This window comes from Callorhinchus milii, unplaced genomic scaffold (genome assembly GCF_018977255.1).
Source record: "Callorhinchus milii isolate IMCB2004 unplaced genomic scaffold, IMCB_Cmil_1.0 Scaffold3, whole genome shotgun sequence".
Lineage (NCBI taxonomy): Eukaryota > Metazoa > Chordata > Chondrichthyes > Chimaeriformes > Callorhinchidae > Callorhinchus > Callorhinchus milii.
In genome coordinates this window covers 73894090-73915089 of record NW_024704744.1, presented here as the reverse complement: position 1 = coordinate 73915089, position 21000 = coordinate 73894090, and the positions used below count along the sequence as shown (strand labels likewise).

Below are 21000 nucleotides of genomic sequence, written 5' to 3'. Positions count from 1 at the left end.
AAATATTTTATTTTAATATACCAACTTATTATTCATTTGCCACACTGTCTTTAATGCACCAAAATTATGTGCGAGGACAAGAACTTACTGTTGACATGGTAAGATTTTACTTCGATCTGAAAGTTCCATCTATCCACCTGGTATGGACATTTAATTGCAAGTCACCTCAGACTCCCACAGCACAAAAAATAACAGATTAATCTTCCTGCCAAAGGAAGATTCTATCTATATGCAATTAGTAGAGCCAAATGTAACAAGATATGCAAGATCCTGATTGTGTGCATCTTTTAAGTATCTTGTAATTTGAATTGCATCATATATTACATCAACCCTCAACTCAAATAAATATGTTTCTTGCTCAAATCTTTAAATAAATAAAACAAGTTAATGGATGCAAAGCACCAGTGGAGAATTAGCATGAAAATAGCTAAAAATCTGAATTTAAAAATCTGATATTATATCTCAACTGTATCTTAGCAGCTGCAAGTACATGAGGAAAGACTTGTGTAATTTCTCGTTCCATGAAGTAGTGAATTGGATTGTACACAATCTCTGATCTGTATCCAGATAGACAAATGAAAGTTGAAATTTCATTTATAAATCCAGGGTAAGTAAATATGAGACAAAGTGGTAACATTGATGAGGTGAAACTGAAAACTAATATATGCCATTTGAAATAACAAAATAGTTTCAATATTTAAGCCTGACAATTAAGAATGTTAATTCATATACTAAAATCAAGACCTTTACTAATCAAGTTAATTCATTTTGCGGGAGTAGCCCAGTTTTCTAAGATATTCTTTACATATTTTTCCAAATTATCAAAGCAATTCTAAAATTAATAAGGCAAGCAGGTAAACAACAAACAAAAGGCTCTGAAAAAAATACATGTGGTCACAGCAACAGATTAATTGAAGCACAACACAATTTCAGATTGCAATGCTAATCTTTGGTGTAACAATTTTCCCTCTATTCCAGGCAGTTAACCTGCATTACCTTGATGTCTTCATTTCCTGTGATGATGTCAGTGGCACCAGCAACAGGCTGCAGCAGCAGCATCTGGTGGTAGAGATTAGGGAAGCAGACCAGAGAGCCAAGAAGAATCTGCGCTTCACAACGTGGAGCCTACACAATACACACCAAAATGCAGCGCATTTTAATAACAATTACATTTTTACAATAATCATATTTAGAACTGGACGGCTAAAAGAATTTATAAAAATAATTTTGATTTTTGTTTGTGTGAGAGGTGCTGTAATATTGGCAAGTATATGGTTTCTCATTCTTAGCAGTTTGATGAAACATCTTTGAGCTGTACTCTCTACCTCCCACATTAGCTGCCATGGTATCTGCTCTGAGCACCCAGTCTCACATTGCATTAATGAGAAAACACCTGTCTGAGTGGAGAAATCTGAACCTTGTTAGCTGTCGTGCAGCCCACTGGGACAAAATGATCATACTTACATCCAGGGTTTCTAAGCTGAGGACTTTTGTGGCAGCTGTGATGAAATCTCCTATCATCATGCTGAAACCAGGTAAACCAAACAGGAAAAAGCGGGGTGAACAGTGCTTAATAAGTGTATTCAGGACATCCTAGTTTGGGTAAAAAGATAAGAGGTTTATGCATTCAGAAAAATGATTAGTTACAAGATACAAAAATTAGATAATAATTGTTGCATTTGATTTTGCACCTTTCACATCACGAAGATGTCTCAAAGTGCTTCACAGGATATACTGTTAAGTGTAGAAACTGCATTTTGTAAATAAATATTTTACATTAATTTTTGTGCCTTGGGATGTCTTTCTGACATAAAAAGGCACTATACAAATGTAATTTGTTGTTTTGATTACTTTTACATTAGGAAAAAAATATACAAGAAACAATGCTTTAGAGTTAGATATTGCAATAGTTTGTAATCTCACTTTAATTAAGAGAAAACAATTGTTAAACTACAAATGTAAGCTTCATTCTAATGCAAAATGTACACATTTGTGCAATCTGACAGGATGAGCAACATATCTTGTGAAATCTAACTGAAAAGTATAAGTAGAATATGTATTAAAAAAAGCTTGATCTGACATTTTTTTCCTAATTAGAATGCAACCATCAATAGTTTCAGACCTGTCTCATTAAAACATAACCTATTTTACTGCTCTTCCTGGTATATTTTGAATGGATTAATTCCAGGGTAAAATTGATAAATTGCAAGAGGCTGATGGCAATTTCATTGGCCTAAAACTAGAACAGTCACTTAAAAACATACTAGCCAAATGTCAAATGTTTTCTTTAGCTAATCAATAGAAAACAAATAACCACTATTCAAGATAAAAAGTTGCTAACATCAAAACCTTACTCAAAGCAACAAGTGCAGTTATGTATCGAGCTTACATTTTAAAAAAAAATAGAAAGTCTACGCTGCATTTTAAATGCTAATCAGCGTACAATGTCATTCATAGAATGGGAATTGTAGCCTTAGCAAACATAGAACTTCCTTAACAAACATGATCACTCTAACTTGTTACCATAACTTGCAACTTATCTAAAAGCTGCAATTTGTCAGGGAAAACCCCAAGATGAGACCATCTGCCCTTTATCAAAAGGATCATAAAAATCAGCTATTCAAATACAGGCATGTTTTTCTTTCCTTTTAAAGCACAGTTCGGTAAATACAAAACGCAGCAGGCTGGTTGCTACCTGGTAAATGAATCACTTTAATTGAATGCTTTGTACATAGTGCTTCCAGAAATCCAAGCGGCAGTGAAAACATATGGCTGCAGCAACAGGCGGTTAGTGAGTGCACTTTGTTACTGTGGCAATCCCTTAGTTCCTGGATGATTGACCCTTGATGCACAAAATGTGCAAAACAATCCTGCTCATTATCAACTTCAAGTATTCAAATTAGTGCAGCATTTCATTTATTTGGGTGGGAAGAGAAGCAAAGTGATTGTAGAATAGCTATAATTGCCCCCATGATTGCGCATCCATGATTAGATGGGCATGTTTTTCTAAAAACAAAATTACTTTTATTACTACAGTTATTGCACAGAATTAATAAACACACACAAACACATCCCTGCGACCTTTAAACTCTAAAACAAAAATCAAAGCCCTTAAGGTAAGCAAGCCTATATGCAGATACGGGTATGAAGACCCTGCCAGCCATCATATAATTTTAAACTATTCATTTTTATCAACAGAAAAATTTCATCTGTAACCGTAGCATAAGTTATGGTGAAATATTTTAGTTCAGACTAAAGCTATCATAACATTTTTGGTCCTGTATATATATATTTCATGAAATGCTAAAAGAATATAGTCAAGAGAAATATAAAGTACATCCTTTCAGTCCAGTTAAAATAAGCTCAACACCTTGATTGGTTAATTTTGACACTGAAATGTGGGGTGGTCCACTAAATGTTATAGCATGTTTTGTGACCTTTTCCTACTGAGAAATTTCTCATTCTCATTTTGAGCTCCCAGTATCAGCATCAAACAATTCAGAGTCCAATACTGTATGTTTGAGGACAGATTCAAACTCACTCAATTCTACTGCAACTGTATCAACCCAAGAACAGCATCCACTATTGCAATACTCCGGTGCCCACTGGGATTATTATTTGACATCCTGTGCCACTCCAAATGAATACTAATAATTAAGCACAACTTTAAGCACAAGTCCACAACAAGTGGAAACTGGATTGCTGGTCCTCAAACCAATCTCACATTCCAAAAATAACTCACGGAGGCGACGTGTTTATCCCACAGACTGGGATGCAATCAAACCCAGGTACCAGGTCAAACCCACTGCACCAACCAGTCCTCTGCAATGCTACAACCAAAACCTCGGAGTAAGAAGACTAGATTCAAGTGACATGTCAGGATTTTGAGCACAATCTAGTTTGACACTCCATTATAGTGCATGGAAAATGCTGCATTGTCACCCATGCACTTTATGAAACATTAAACTGAGTTCCTATCTGCAGGTTCATGTCGACTTAAGACTCCATGCATTATTTCAAAACAGAATTTATCGTAGCATCCTGGTCAACGATCCTCTAGATAAAAATCTAGTCTTTCACTTTATAGATCTTTGTGAGACACTGTTGTGTGCAAATTGGCTGCTACGTTTGCCTGCAAACACACACAGAAAATTTCTGGAACGATTTGAGATGTCCACTCTATCAAATACAGGGATGCTTATTATTATTATTAGATTCATTGAAGAACTTTTTCCCGAGTCAGTGGGCCCCATGATAAGATAACTTTATGCAATCTGTGGAAGGGTGGGATTAAATGGCTGAATGGTCTTCTCGTTCCATGTTTTGCAGTTTTGATTGAAAAATATGCTTCAAGAATAAGTGCTCAGTGTAAAACAAAAAAGGGAAAAGAGGCAATATAATATGCTTGAAAATGATAAACTACAACTTGAGATTACACAAAGACTTCTTGTCATAAGTGTCTGCTCTACATTTATTAAGGAGCTTAATTTTATAATTAAATATTCATGGTTGGGTTTTCACAACACAGCTGCACAGAAAGTTTTTTTTAAAAAAAACACAAAAGTTCAAAAGAGCAACTGTTAGCGTTCCATACATCTTTATAAAAAAAATTCAATTTCTTTACATTCAGACTACTGTCCAAATGGCAGCAGTCTCCAATCAACTAAAGAGTCATACTCTTACAAAAATGAATGGGTTACAAAACGTCCTGTGTCATAGCACTGAATCATTCTGATGTTATCTGCTGCCAGCCTCAGGGTAAGAAAAAGGTCAGTCTTTCAAAACTGAATTTGTTTCACAGCGCACATAACGGAAACTTCAACGGTAAGACAGCTTCTTTGTTTTAAAAAAAATTAAGAGCAAAAACATGACGCCACTTAGAAGTCTGCAGGAAAATACAAGGAGAGGGATACTGAACCAGGATATTGCACTAACTCACTGGTTAGATTTAAGCACGGAGAATGGTGGCTCAAGTGAGGTACAGGAGGAATATTTGTACATGGAATCATATCAAAACATTAATTGGTGCCTTAGGGGATAATGTGTCAACTTCTAGGAAAATGAAGACTGAATTCTATAAAACATTTTATAATAATAATCCTTACATTTGGTATAGTACCTTTTTTGTGACAGGAGGAGGTCCCAAAATACTTCACAGAATATAACTGTTTTGTGGGTGAACATTGCAGCCAATTTCTGCACAGCAATGTTCCACAAACAACCATGAAGTGAATGACCAATTTTATTTGAGGGATTGTTGGCCACGACACTGGGAGAAACTCCCTCCTCTTTTGAATAATGCCACAAGATCTTTAATGTCCATTTGAACAAACTGGACCTTGTCTTAACGTCTCATCCGAACATCTCTAACAATACAACTTCCCCCTAGCATTGCATTGGACTGTCAGCTTAGACCATATGGGGCTCTTCTGACTCAGAGTCAGAATGCTACCATCTGAGCCAGCCAGTCTCACAAATGGTATTAAGTTGAGTTTACATTTGGAATAACATATAGTACAATATAATTCATGAATAACCACTTCAAAAAATAATTGGTTTATTCATTACTTGATTTGCATTACAGTAAATATGTGGCATATTTACACTTTCTATAATTCATCATGCTGAAGAAATTTCAGTCAGATCAAAGATCCACAACAACAAATTACATTTGTACAGTGCCTTTCATGTCGGAAGAACGCCCCAAGGCGCTATACAGGAATTATACAGGAGAGTAAATATGTCCACTCAGATTATACTGTGTACAAAAAATGGTTAGAAAGAGTCTCATCTGGATATAAAAATACAAACTATAAATCCTGGGAATCTAAAATAAAAACTGAAAATGCTCAACACAGAAAATGTTTTCCTTCAATTTGAATGCCACAGAAAACGCTGAGTAATGTACATATTCTCATATTTACAAATATTGTTATCCTTATTTACTGACTGTAAATATGTACATGGCCACCTGGTTCACAAGTGCATACTGCCAGTCGCGTGTATGATTTACAAAAATAAGCATGTGATATGTAGATTCAAGACATGATTCTGCCAGGTGCCTGATGGCATGCTCCCGCTCAATGCATAGTGCGGCCACTTTCTTCCCACACATGCATGTTCTGTAGAGAATTTCGTAGGGGTCCTGTAGCTCAGTGGATAGAGCACTCGCCTCGCAAGCGAGAGGCGTGAGTTCGATTCCCAGCAGGGCGAAACCTTGGGCAAGTTTCCTTACTCCATACGCCTGATAATAATCCCTCAAAAAAAATAATAAAATTGGTCACTTCAATCCATGCCTGTTTGTGGGACACTGCTGTGTGCAATTGGCTGCCGTGTTTCGCCCACAAATATACAGTCAATTCACTTTACAGTATATTCTGTGAAGCGCTTTGAGACATCTAGAAGATGTGCAAAGAGCTATATCAAATGCAAGGATTATTATATTACTGTTACTATTAGAATTGCATATGTAAGCCTGACAAGAATACTGCATGAGACCAACTCAGTTGGAGAGTAAATGGAACAGTAGCATAGAGAGCAGTGCCCAATTGCCAGGCTCCCTTCACTTTTGAGCTCTCTGAAAGTACAATATAAACATGTCATTAGGAGGCAGGCAGAGGCGGTACCACTATTGAAGGCATATGTCAACTCCATCACCACAGTGGTAAAGTCCTTCCAAGGTCACACAAGTTTCTTTTGTGAAGAGTGATGTTGAAAGCTAGGCTACTGAGACGGCAAAAAAGGGAACCAAAGTGGGATATTGTGACTAATTTTACTAGCTGCTGTGTAAATGGAGAGACCCAGCAATGCTTAAAGAGCACTGCTGTTTTAATTCACACCCCTACATTTATTATTGGCAGTTACTCATTTACAATTAATTACTGGTTGTTGATACCTCAGCCATCTGGCACCCTATGAAATGCTATTATTATCTAACAATTGCAACAGTGGATAAACTAAGCTTGAAGAATTCCCCAGATCATGTGGGAATTTAGAGTGATTGTTCATCAATCAGAACTAAAACTATTTCAGAATTTAATCTTTCTTTGTATTCTTCAGGCATATGGTTTAAAAGTTTTATTTTCAAATCATTCAATGTATGTTGTGTGCAATCAGTATTATTCTGTATATGTGTTTGTTACAATTGATCCAGGAGTTTTCTCTTGAAGCCTAGTTGTAAAATACATACATGTAAAATCAATTTTATAAGTAAATGCAATTTTCAAACAACAACAAATTTTGCACACCAGAGCTAGGATCAGGCTAATGTAGCATTGTATGCCATCTACAGGCAGAAATTAATACATCAGTGGTAGTAGGATTAAACCTGCAGAGGGGGTTTGTTATGGTACAAACACAAATTAATTCACTCCAACTTCCCTTTTCGATTTACAATTCGCATCCGAAATGTTAACCTATCTTCTCTTTCAGATGCTAATCGAGTTGCTGTGTATTTGCAGATTTCTTTTATATTCAAGAAATGAGTAACTTAATTCCTGTCAATCTCCAGGATTTCAAGCTAAAGTTTCCTGTGTGGTTTCTAATAAACTAGAATTCTCAAAACCACAAAATAAGCATTTAAAAGTAGACTGTACAGTAAACTGCAGGGTAGAGAAATATTCCATGATAAAGGCCAAGATTGTGATGGCAGAGCTGACAGACAAAGGTATAACATTTACAAAATTCAAGTCGAACAAGAGACAAGACATTCTCCATTTCGAGAGTCCTGGATAGGTTTTGATTAGTCCCTTCAAAATTCTGAACAGACATCAAATTAAGAATCAGATCAAAAGTTGTAACAACAAGTGTAGCCAGATGATCAAATGCTCCACAGAACTTAACGGCTCTACACTTGTACCGATTTTATACAAGGCCAATTGGTCAGTTAAAATAATGAAGATGCTTTTGTGCAGATATTTAATGTCACAATCAAATCAATCCCAAACAATATTTTCATACTCCATAGCAGCATTTCCAAACAATGCATCCAGCACTTAAAAATATTTTCTATATTATTTATTGCTTCATTTTAATTTTTTGAAGAAATTATTTTTCTCCTCATTCAGCCAACTATGCAGTGTTGTCACTTATCTTACAACGTATTATTAAATGCATCAATCAGGTGTGAAGTTTCCTGTTATGAAGAGTTGAATTAATATTGATATAACATCTCAAAGTTGATTTACCTGATCCTCATATACAATCCCTCTGTGCATCACATGATAAAAGTGCACTAAGAAATCGATGTTTGGCAAGACATCTTGACGCTTTGTCATTATGTCACAAATCAGCTTGTATGCCTGCAGCTTGCCCTCTTTATATTCAATGGACAGAGTTGTAGCCTAAAAATAAAGACACAATAATACAATTAAAATGCCAGTATTCTTTTCAAAAGCTGCAATTATCAATTTAATATGCTGCACCGCATTTAGAAATTCAGTCACTTTTTATGTGGCAAAAGAACAACACTGCAGAAATGAACATGTTAAATTCCAAAATTACCTGACCATTACATTAATTAAATGAAACAATAGGTAAAGTGATGGAAATTTTACAATTTCACTTCAGATCAACTTCAAAGTCTTTCTTCAAAATATGATTAGTACTGCCAATAATTATTGAAAGCGTTTTATTGTTTTTACCTTAAACAACCAGGAAACAAACATACGAAGAGGTGGAATCAACACTGGAGACTGTGGTGAAGTCTGATTATCTAGACTAATACCCAAGTTGTCTCTGATCTAAAAAGGAAACAGAAAGTCCTAATTAAACTTCTCCAACAAATAGTGACTTAATAAAATAATGAAACATACTCCATACATACTCCTTCAAATTAACCAGCTTTATTAACCAAGCAAAATCTACATTACTAATGGTTGTTCTGAAGCTTTCTTTGAGAAAATCAGTCTAATAACTTGAGAGGCCTTTAAAAGCTTTGATGCCTGAGCCTTATTTTAACCTTATTAGTAACATAGCAACACACCGCTGAATTAAATATTTTATCACAGAGCAGTGGATTTTTTTTAAATGATATTTATGCATAATAAAAAAAATCATACAAGCTGAATGACTACCGTCTCTTTAATCTAGGTTTCCTTAAATACCTTTGTTTTAAATCCAAGTTGTTTAATACTATCTTTCTTACAACACAATAGTGAAATTATAAAATCACCCAAGTAAACCAACAGAAACAGAGATAACTATCTCCTTAATTCACAGGTACACAATGTCCAAACCTTACAAAATCTATCCCAGTCAGTTAAGATTTTAACCATCTGTCTATCTTTTTCAAATACATTTAACACGAATAATTGAACACAGAATAATGACATTGAAATATTTAATACAAGTTTAGCTTGAACTAATCAGAATCGTTTTTAAATAGAACTAGGATGTGTAAATGCTTAGTTAATCGTTTAAACAACAAAATACCCTACGTTTATGTTGAAATTTTTATTCATAAACAGCGACTGTGAATTAAATGTGAGACATAGAACTCTGGATGTGATAAGAGTCTCAGGCTGCCCATAACAAACAGATCATCAAAACATCTCTGGAATTACCCGGAATTAATGTCGTCAAATTTGTATGCAAAACAATTCACAATCTGGAGATAGCTGTATATGGGTATAATAAGGAAAATACCTCTTGGTGACACGAAATAAGTAGAAGACTATGGGAGTGGGAAGTGGAAACTTGTAAAGTATAAACATCAGCATGAACTAGTTGGGTCAAATGGCTCATTTCCATGCTGCGACAGTCTACATAAATGTCTTATCCCATTTTCATTTCTATTCAAAAAAGGTTATGTACCTACACATCTGTTGCTCTACAATTTAAAAAAAATAAAATCAAAGGAATTGACAGTGTAAAAAGCCACTGCACAAGTTCACAGCAATGGGAAACATTTTGTTCCCATCTAAACATTGGCTAATCGCATGAGTCTTCAAATTCAAAGTTGCAATTGCAAATGTCAGGTACATATTCAGATTGATACTAGTGTATGCAAAGGTTCCATAAAACATGTTACAACAAATGTAAGTTTGTTTAATGACTGAGAAACAAAACAAAAAACTAAAATTGCATTTAAACTAATTACCTTAGCTAATTTCTGCCAAAGATCACAAAGATACTCAAAAACCCGAGCATGGATTTTAGGACAGCGAATGCAGTTGACATCCCCCAAGATTCCCAAAATTCTTCTCCATAACACGGCAGCTGCATCAGCATGCCAGCCAGTGAGGCTTCCTCCAGCAATGATGCTGCACTCATCTGCTAGACACTCACTACTGTCTGTAAAATGAAATAAAAATATCAAAATAGATTTTATGCTACATGAAATATTTAATTGTCCTGCATTGTATATTTTTTTTACACAGCATTACTCAAGCATTTAAATTTGCATTCATTATCAAAAGATCCAGAACATTACACGATCAATGTCTTGGTTACAATTTCCAGGTTTGTTCAAAGTGTCAATGTGTATAGGTGGCTCTGTGCGAATATGGTCTTAAACAATTGTTTGATCCAGTAAGGAGCTTTTGGAAACCGAGTAATATTGGCATTAAAAAATCCATTTGTCAATAGGTGTGAAAAGCTTGCGATACTAGATGCATAAGAATCCACTGCATAGTGCAAATGTAATCTGAAGCCCTTTCACATGAACGTTCAATGGAGATGATTCAACACAGCAGCACATTTCAAGTAAATTATGAGGAATAATGGGGGGAAAAAAATCAAATCATGCAACAAGAGCAATAATAGGCTTCCCTTTTTTTGTAAAACATTTGTCTGGAAGCAATAGTGTTGCTTTTTGGGACTAATTAAACCTATATATATATATTGTTATTGATTTCTTAAAACATCATGCACTGCATCATGCAACAGTTAGAGATACTGAATGTTACTGTTAATGCTGGTTTGAACTGCTCCCCTCAGCTAATTACATACTGTATGAAAGGTGGAACATTAGGTAGGACATGACATCAATGGAACCAAGATTATGAATGAACACACAAACTCAGATAAACAAGTTTAAAGATAGCTCTGCAAATTCTGATTCACAATTGTACACAACTGCTTGGCTTGGTAAAAAGCATAGGAGCATTCTACTACATATGTGGATTCTGACAAGACAATTAGGTTAGATTGAAAATCCATTTTTTTTCCCCATCCAAACTTCTCTTGTGATCTTGTTCAAACAAATAATATACAAGTCTACATGATGTTTATGGGCTTTAAGTTTAGAGATGCTACCCTACTTGAAAGGTGCTATATAAGTACAAGTTGTTTCTGTTTAATTCACAAAATAAATATCCATTTTTTTTCAGGTCTATTTTTTCTGTCAATAGGGTGAAAATCTGAGGAAAATCCATCGAAAATAAGTATTTATCTTCAAACATGCACTTAACATGCACATTCCGACTGTAATGCCAATTCCAGGAATAAGCAGTGTAAACTATTATGTCACTGTGCATATATTCTTGTAGCGAAGTGGATTTCAAGATGTGCATGCACTGCTGGAATCATTTTTCAAACACATTACTGGAACCAGAATTGCAACAGGGCAGGTTTTGGTTTGCACAGGCACAATTGCAACCACACCAAAAAAATAAGCTTTTAAAAATTCAATTCAGGTGAAAATCATTTTTACAAATTGACTTTCACTGAAAACAAACTCAGATTTATTAGTGCAAATTGGTTTAAAAAATGGCTAATGGTCCTTAATGATGTTGCACAATTTTTTTAGTGGTAAAGTGGAACACAAACTAACCTTAGGAATGTAAGGATCACAGTGGCAATATAATTCATTGATCGTGTTTGCATCCAATCTATATTATTTAAAAACTGATTCTAAATATTATACAATTCTAAATATTTACTCAGAAGACAAATAATTTGGGGCACATTTAAGCAATGAATGATTTTAAATAAAATTTAAAAAGATCCTGCATAGCAATCAATTGAATTTATATTTTAAAAATTACCACAAGCTGAATAATAAAACACTAACTTGTACCATTTAGGCACAAAACATATTCGCTATACAGTGACATTGTGTAGATGCAGTGATAGCAACAGAATATCTAAGCAACACCAATTCTGAACAAGTTTCTTAGATGTTTTATAATTTCGATGACCAGGGTCTAATTTTCAAAGGTTTTTTGCATTGGAACGCAGCAACCACACATCGGATATATAATAATATAATTGCAGATCTATTCTAACACATTAGAAATTGAATTGATTGTGGATTGATTATATTTTGTGGGCGAAACGCGGCAACCAATTGCTTACAGTAGTGTCCCACTAACACTTGTGGATTGAGTGTGTTCTTATCACATTTCTTTCAATTAGATAATTTTCAGCTAGCTTATTTCAACCATTTTAATACGTGCAAAAGGAGGATATCCCCAAATAGCAACCATATTCAGTTACAATCAATTTAGAATATTCTTTCCATTCTACTTGAATCTTAATTCTTAACCCCTTCTAATTTCCCCACAAGACGTCAAATATATATTTCTTCATCAACAGTATGAGATGTCAAGCCCAGGAAGAAACATATAACAATCATCAACACTACCCCATGGTTAGTCAAAGAAAGTGCACTGAGAAAACCAAATGATCAATGCCACCTTTTCGTCTGTTTCCCTCCCAAATAAATGGAAAATTTCACTATCCAATTGAAAGCTAGACTTGGCCCTTGACTACAAAAGTAGTGAGACAGGTGCTATCAATAGCTGTATGTGGAAAAAAAAGCTCGAATTTTTATCAAATGCACATGAAAAACATAAAAATGGACTTTTACGCTAATCAAACAACAGCTTTCACATTTTTTACACAGTTTCTTTACGTAATGATTGAGTTTGTTTCGTGAAGTCACACAGTATGTAGTCCAGGTTAGGATCAGGCTAAATTGGAAAATGAACAGTTTTATATGTTTGAAAAAGAGTAAGAATACTTGAAGCATAGAAGAGGCATGTCAGGTATTTTTCAAGGAAATTTTTTCTACTGAATCTGTTCACAGTAATGATTCGCCAAACTACCTACTTCGAATTTTGGGGTATTGGTAAATATTCTCTGCGTCAAACCAACCTGCATAATCAAACCTCTTAGAACAATTCAACCTTTAACACCTTCACAGCCAGTGTCAACTTATCCTGTAAACCTGCTAGAAGCTGAGCAAGATAGGAAAGTCAACTCCACAAAAGTCATCAACATCAAATACAACAAAGCTCTGTAACTCAGTTTGTCAGAGGTTCCCAATCTAGGTTTTCTATTCCCATTGCATTTCCAAATTTTAATAAAACTGGCTAATTTGTCATTAACTTCAACATTTTTAACAAAAAATGTTTATTTAACTAGCATTTTGTACCTGCAACACTCAGCTGATTATTCTAAAACTAAATTAATTTTCCCCAGAAGTGCAACTAGGGATTGAATTGTATCTTATTCAATGCCTTGATTTAGCCGCACTGTACTTACATTGCCAGGAGTGAAGCAGATTTTGGTTTTCTGTGCACAGAACACCAAATCAGGCTCTTAGCTTTTAATATTAAAGAAATGCTTGTGTGAGAATGGAATAGGCAGTAAGCTCGGTATTTTTTGCATCCAATTCCCAAGTATAAATATAGCTTGAGGAATAATTTCCTTCAGATGCTGTCAGAATCAAGTTTTAACTGTTTAACTGAAAGAAACTTCCTTTTGATAACAAATTTCACTGTCAAAACTACAGTCACACACCATAAAATGTTCACTAAAGAATTCTGCATTGCATGCCATAATAAATTTTCTCCTAACACACTACAGATACTTGGTCAATTCAGAAACAGCTTAAAGCTGGCATTCTAAGAAATTGATAACTAACAGTGAAAAAATTCAAATTCAGTAGCTGTGATTTTATAGACCATGCCATATTTATGGTGCAACATCACGGTTAACAGATTTTAAATGTTAAAAGCAAACCACATAAGAGATAGAAAAGTGAAGGAGATAGCACACTGTGAACAAGATGAAGATGTTTATAAAGAACATTTTCACCAAATCCCATTAGAAAACTTAATCCACCAGCTAAATTATGACCAAACAAAAAAAAATTGTTGTAGAAGACCCAAAAAGTACCCAGATCCTCAGGAATTTGCAAGACAGACTGGTGCAGTTTTTCATCCAGGAATGGGGGAGAGTCCTTTGATTCAGTTTGTATGGGGAAAGTTGGAGAGAGAGAAGGGAGCTGAGGCTGTGAGCAAGTTGCAGAGAGGGTAGGAAGAGCAGTATCAGAACCTATGGAGGAACAGAAAAATAGACGTTATGGATTTGTTCAAATCAATATCAGAATACTTTGCTTGCTTAGTTACTTTGTCCTAAAGTTCTTGGTATACAGGGGATGCACACAACTATTCCAAGCTACTTGCTCTTGCTGCTATTTTTCATTGGCACAAACCTACTTCATTTGGGACTCAACAAAAACCCTGTATGTTACTCAACAACAACAAAATTACATTTGTAAAGCGCCTTTCACGTCGGGAAGACGTCCCAAGGCCCTGAATTTACACACTTACTCTTCAATTCTTTCCGAATTAAATTTACAAATTAAATACAATTTACAAATTAAATTGAAAAATGACAGCAAGAAACAAAATCAGTAAAGTTAAAACTCAGAAGACATGAGAACAAAGACACAAATGCTGCTCTCTAAACACTACGGAATAATTAAAAATCTGACAAATGAGTTGCATCAATGAAAGAGTCAAATCCTTCAAACTATTTTTGGCTCCCTTTTATTAATAATGATAAAATTATTGCACCATGCAAGTTATTTCCACAGTAAATGGGATATTTGAAATTCTAGAAAGGAAAATTACATAATATAATTTACCAATAAAATGATAGATTAACTAACAAAATATATTACATTTCATATCCATCCAGTAAAGTCACTTTTTCATACCTGTTTCCATTATATCTTAAAAAAACATGAATTCAATGCACAATTTGCTGACTACTGTAAGAACTATTGTAAAAACATCAAAGCAAAATGTAACATGCTATTAATCAATATTTTAATACAACAAGTTCAATACATCTCTTGGAAGCATCCCCCTTCAAATCAGTTCAAGCAGCAAAATAGTCCAGGGTTGAATGAATCCGGTATTAGAGCCAAAATAATTCAGAATGCCCCAATTCCTTCCTCGGATTTAATATGTGAAAATTTTTTATACCATTCCTTGATAAGGATACTAAATACATCACACTACCTGCAAGAAACTACATTCCAACTCCCTCTACACCCAGAGCAAAAATTCCCGAGGTCCAAGAATTAGCAATGTTCAGCTAATTACCATCAGGCATTTCTGCTCAGATTCTTGTTGGAGAGAACCTGTGAAAGGGCAAGCTGATGGCATACAGGGGATAGAACGGTAACTTATGGTGCAGGAACACACTAGACCATGCTGAGTTGCTGGTCTCATGCGAGGCTGTCTGGGGTCAGTAAATTGGTCCTGGGCTTCTGCATATCTTTCTAAAATAAGCAATTGCATCTCTTTACAAGACTTCAGCATTTAAGAGGCGCACTTCAATGCAACCCAGTAAGTTTTCATGCACTGTAGAAACTGCACTTACAATAGGAAATCATATCATAAACAACACATTGCTAAATGAGCTAAACTCGCCAGGTGGGATGTGGAGCCTCCTTCTTCTATTCCACCTCCATTATTTTTTGGTTATGCTTCATCTAGCATGCTCAGTGTTTAAAATCACACAATTAGCCAAAGCACTCAGTAAATGTCAATTCAATGCATACATGGAGCAGCATATCAGAGACAGGTGAGGGTTTCTAGCACAAACAGCACTCACACACACACCTGCCAGCAGCTGCCTCACCCCTTCCACCCCGTGATGATTTACCTGTCTGCAACCTATTCTTCCTTTCACTGTAACATAGGTCCACTAATCTCTATTTGGCATATATTGTAGACATCACCTATAAATGTCAACCAATTGAAAACCAAAACAAAAGTTAAAATAAACCTTTACTAAAAATTGTCGCACCAGATCATAATTAGTTCATATAAAACAAATTAATGGTTTCAAATTAACTTAGACAGCTACACCTTTACTTATACAATGACATGCTGTCAATCAATTGGTGAAACCTAATAGATTCAAAAGCAAAACAGGAAGTTAGTATTTAAAAATATTGAAATGTACAGTTGATAACTCAAAAATAGATAAATCAATATCCTGCTTTACAAGTTTCATCACATGCCCTTATGCAACAAACTAACTTATCTGTTGTACATAAATACAGTATATTAATTTTAAAACTCATATATTGTAATTGGGGTTACTAGCAAACTATCAATTTATTCCATCAAAGTGGATTCCCCAACTCTATTCAATTGGAAAAAAAGAGCTTACGGAAACAAACTCCATATGAGAAAACACACATACAATTTCTACCCATACGGCAATATATTGACCATGATTATATTTTGCAACCTTAATACTAATATGTAGCTCTGTTTATTGTAGATTTGTCAGGATTATGATTCTTCAGAAAGTGGAGATATTTTGCAGAAATATTTTCAGGACAAAGTACTTTACTTATAAATGCATTATTAAAGTTAGAACACATATCTAAATTTTGTTTTCATATTTTTCTCTTCATGCCATTTCAAGTACTCAGTTGTATATGCAGACACATAGACATTCTTATCACAGTTTAAGTAAAGGTTAGGTCATGAGGTTAGTTGGCGTGGAATACAGTTTTGTCTTTGAATACCTTTTTGTACGATTCAAGTGAAGGGATGAAAATAGACACCACTAAAAATTGTAGCTGTTTTAAGTACTTACTAAAATTTATTTCAATCAAGGTGGACTTTGTGTAATGTAAATTTGAAAATTATTTTGGAAATGAGGAACTCTGGAGACCATTTCAATATTGACCATCCTTCTGAGGCAACGGAGCTTTGTGCGTGCATCTTTACAGAATCCTTTATAAAATGCCAACTGCATTCCTTAAACATGTTGTAACCTTGTTGGAAATATTCTCAATGCAAAAAAATTTCAAATTACACACCAAACATAAAGTGTCATTCCAGCACCATATTAAGTTACAAAGACCACAAGATCTTTCCTCGTCTTGAATACCTTTCTTCGCGCCAAGAAAATACGGCAACATGCAATTTATCTTCAAAACTATTAACCCCACACCTGTTTAGCTTAGAATGCATTATTGAAATTCAAGAATATCTTAATTTTGTTTACATATTTTTCTCCTCATACCATTTCAGGTCTTCAATTGTATCCATGGATTTTCTTATCATAGTTTAAGTCGAGGTTAAGTCATGAGGTTAGGTGGAGTGAAATAGTTTTAATCATTTTGTCTATCTTTCTGTACAATTCAAGTGAAGAGATGAAAATAAATACCACTAAAAATTTAAATACTTACAAAATACTTATGTTTTAAATACTTACCAAAGTGTCATCCCAGTATCATATTAAGTTACAAAGATCACAAGATTTTTGTAGAAAAGTGCAGACATATTTGCAAAACAAATTGCTGAGTGCTTTGCAAATCTTGCAGGAAATTGCACAGGGCTTCGCGAAATTTTGAGTGGGGAATTGTGGGAAAATTACGGGCATTGATTGGTGCTATTGAGGTACATTTTACTGCTACATTTTTTCACTTTATTGATAAAAACTAATAAACATATTAGATTGTTGCAAAAAAAAAATTACTTCTTTAACAAAACCTGGGTGACCGGTGGGGTTTTTTTTTTGGGAGGGGGGGGGAGACGCTTTCGTTGGAAAATGCGGAAAAGGTGTGGCTGCACTTTTCTCTATTGGCCCAGGCTTATCTGTAAACCTATAAACTGCAGAAGCTGGGCATTGGGCAACAAGACACTGTTAAAAATACAATAGTTGTGAGCATGTTCGAGGTTTCTGAAATGCTTAATGACACACTAGGCTCAACATACAAAAGTACTGTTGTATGTTGGGAAAAATTGTCCGTTTGGTTTCCAACAATGGGTAGACACAACAACCCTAACAAATTTGCATGCAACTTCGCAAAATTGTATTGCTAGGATTCAAGGCTAGGTGCGCAGTTAGAAACTGAGCCAGAAAGCTCAAACTTGACCACAAGGAAGTTGGTCCAAATATTTGGAATTTGGACATGTAGTTTTGATTAGAGATATTGTAAAGGTAGAGAAAATGAGAAAACTTTAGTGAGACTCAGACAGAATGAGACCAAGAACAAACAATTAAATGCCCACGCACTCCCACACAAAGACATTCAGAAAGAAACAAAGGAGAGAAAGAGGAAAAATAAATCAGAAAGTAGAGAGCAAGGGAGAGGGAGAGAGAAGAGCTGGCACAGTGTAGTATTGAACCCTTGATAGAACTGTTTAGTTAGCACTGCAGGCAATTTGTATTTTATGATATACCATCATCTTTTGTCCACAAAACAGTCACTGCAGTATACCAGTATATTTACAGTATATCCTGTGAAGTGCTTTGGGACACCCTCCCAAAGTGAAAGGCACAACACCAAGTGTAAGGATTGCTATTATTTATCTACACCATTTTCTTAACCAGAATTAGACCCAATTCGAACCCAGATCATGAGAGACCTGGGTTCGATTTCCAGCAGGGTGAAACCGTGGGCAAGTTTCCTTACTCCACATGCCTGATAATAATCCCTCAAGAAAATAAAACAGTAATAAATTGGTCACTTCAAACCACGACTGTTTGTGGGACACTGCTGTGCACAATTGGCTGCCGCTTTCGCCCTCAAATATAGTCAATTCACTTGACAGTCTATTCTGTAGACACCTGGAAGCCGTGAAAAGCGCTATATCAAATGCAAGGATTATTACTATTATTAATTAATCTGGATCACCTGCTGTACACAAGTCACTACACTTACAGCAATTACTATGAACCCTGGGTCACCACCCAGCATGGAGAACAACAAAGTTGTTGTTGTTGATGATGAAGCTCTGAAACGTTTCAATGTTAGGTATTATACCAGATGCAGGGATACTATAGTACTATTAAATGCTGATATCACTGGGTCTATTGGCTGTGACAAATTAAATGTTTTAAATAAGGATTCAGCAGTAGTGGCAATCACCCAGCAATGCTTCAACAGCACAAGCAAGCCATTTCTGTTGATGCGATCAACAGTATCCATAGTTTAAATTGGAAATTTCAGAATAGGGCAAATAAAAAAACAGGGAATACTAACCCAAACAGAAATTGTGATTATTATGTTTCCTCTCTGCCCAAGCTCTCCTCAAGAATTGGTGTTAAAGATCACCTGTATTCAGTCATTACAGAACAGTGGATTCATGAGAGTCATTCAGGGCAAAGGTATTTTCTTGCAGTACATCTGCTCTGAATTGTTAATGGCAATGGAAACCATGTGTTTTGGGCAGAGATATTATGTGTGTTGACTTTTTGGAAGGTTGTCAGTCCCTGCTGAGTATATGCTTTGTAAACAGACTGAAGCTGTTGCTAGCAATGATACAGAGCAGACATTTTGTAAGAGGGATCATCTTGCTCTCAATCAGTTTGACTCCTTCATAACGAATGAGCACAAAACTGTGTGTAAATTTTTGTAACTTTGATTACTGAGGAAACCTGGGGAGGAAAAAGAATAATGATCTTGGATATACTTGGGTGGGAACATACAACCTCTAAATTACACCAAAATTAAACTAAAACTAGAGCTATACAAGTTCTTGCTTTGTGATTGAACAATTAGCTTTTAAGGGGCCATGTTTTGCACATCTATCTATATTTAGTGGTGCAAACTGCTGGCCAAATGCACCCGCATGTTCGAAGGTGATCTTCGTAACTGGGCACCAGTTTGAATCACTGTGGTCATGTATCTGTGCTGTAATTTATACTGTGCTTTTCTTGACAAATCAACCTAAACATGACATCAACTGCCCATTGTATCTTTGTATTATATCTAGGTATTTAAAAAACAGGCATATAGAAGCAGAATGGTGTTAAGTATGGTTAGATGACTGAATGAGTGGGGTAAAATACAAAAGATCTGACCTATGAGGTCTTGGATCAAATATGGCCTATGACTTTCACTTGATAATTTTGGACATTTTAAAAAACATTTGGAATAACTGGAAGACATGTCTATTGTGCACTGAAGGTTTGAAATCTAGCAAGATATTTTTGAGAATTCAATAAACGCACTTCATACTGTGGCACCGAACTGCACAAAGCTAGACTATCTGTGATGAAATGTACAGTCCTAGCTGTGGAATACTACTCAGTAAAGGGGGACTTGGAGAGGACAATACTGGAATCAAGAGTACTGCAATGCTGGGACATAATCAGTCGTGTTCCCTGTTCTGGATTGCTACCTAGTAAGTCCATTTGAAAATTATCCAGTCATCCTAGCTTGAAATACACGATAAGTCAGATTCAAGATCGGTCCTGAAGACCATTTAAAAGCCTGCCATCACGCACTGCTGAGGATCACGCAGGCATTTAGATCAAGTACAGAGGACTCCCAGTGCTTATGGGTACTATACCGCAGCACGATTTACTGTAAAGAATTTTTCTAGAAAAGACAAGCCTTTTATATTACATGAGACTTAAAAGTACATTTCTGCATGAATCAAACACAAACCACATTAGCTCAATGACACACTACATTAGTGGTATACCACTCTGCTATGCTGCGGAATTGGTTGCAGATTTATTGTCTGATTCAATACTTGTCTTTCAGACCTGAGCTACACAGGAGTTCAAAATGAATCTATCAGATTTCCTGCAAGGAGAGAAGGTAGAGAAAAACTAAAATATTACAGAAAACAAACTGGAAGCAAATTTTAAGCACAAGAGCAGATTTGTCCACAAAAGCTGAGGTAGCCAACTGCACATGTGCCTAGTGAAAACAAGTATTACAACTTCATTATGGGGAGGGCGGGGGGCAGATTTTAGCCTCACTATACTGGTAGTTCAATA

At 35.4% G+C, this 21000-nt stretch overlaps 1 protein-coding gene across 1 annotated transcript in view; it reads right to left on the bottom strand.

The window, feature by feature from the left end:
- Positions 1-21000, bottom strand: part of ralgapa2 (Ral GTPase activating protein catalytic subunit alpha 2) — a 193705-nt gene that overhangs the window by 103823 nt on the left and 68882 nt on the right. Inside the window, exons 22-27 of the mRNA XM_042333340.1 lie at positions 14125-14283; positions 10100-10293; positions 8643-8741; positions 8187-8342; positions 1465-1593; positions 997-1125 (exon numbers count right to left, since the gene is read on the bottom strand). Of these exons, the coding sequence (XP_042189274.1) occupies positions 997-1125; positions 1465-1593; positions 8187-8342; positions 8643-8741; positions 10100-10293; positions 14125-14283 (866 nt within the window). The remainder of the gene's footprint in view (positions 1-996; positions 1126-1464; positions 1594-8186; positions 8343-8642; positions 8742-10099; positions 10294-14124; positions 14284-21000) is intronic.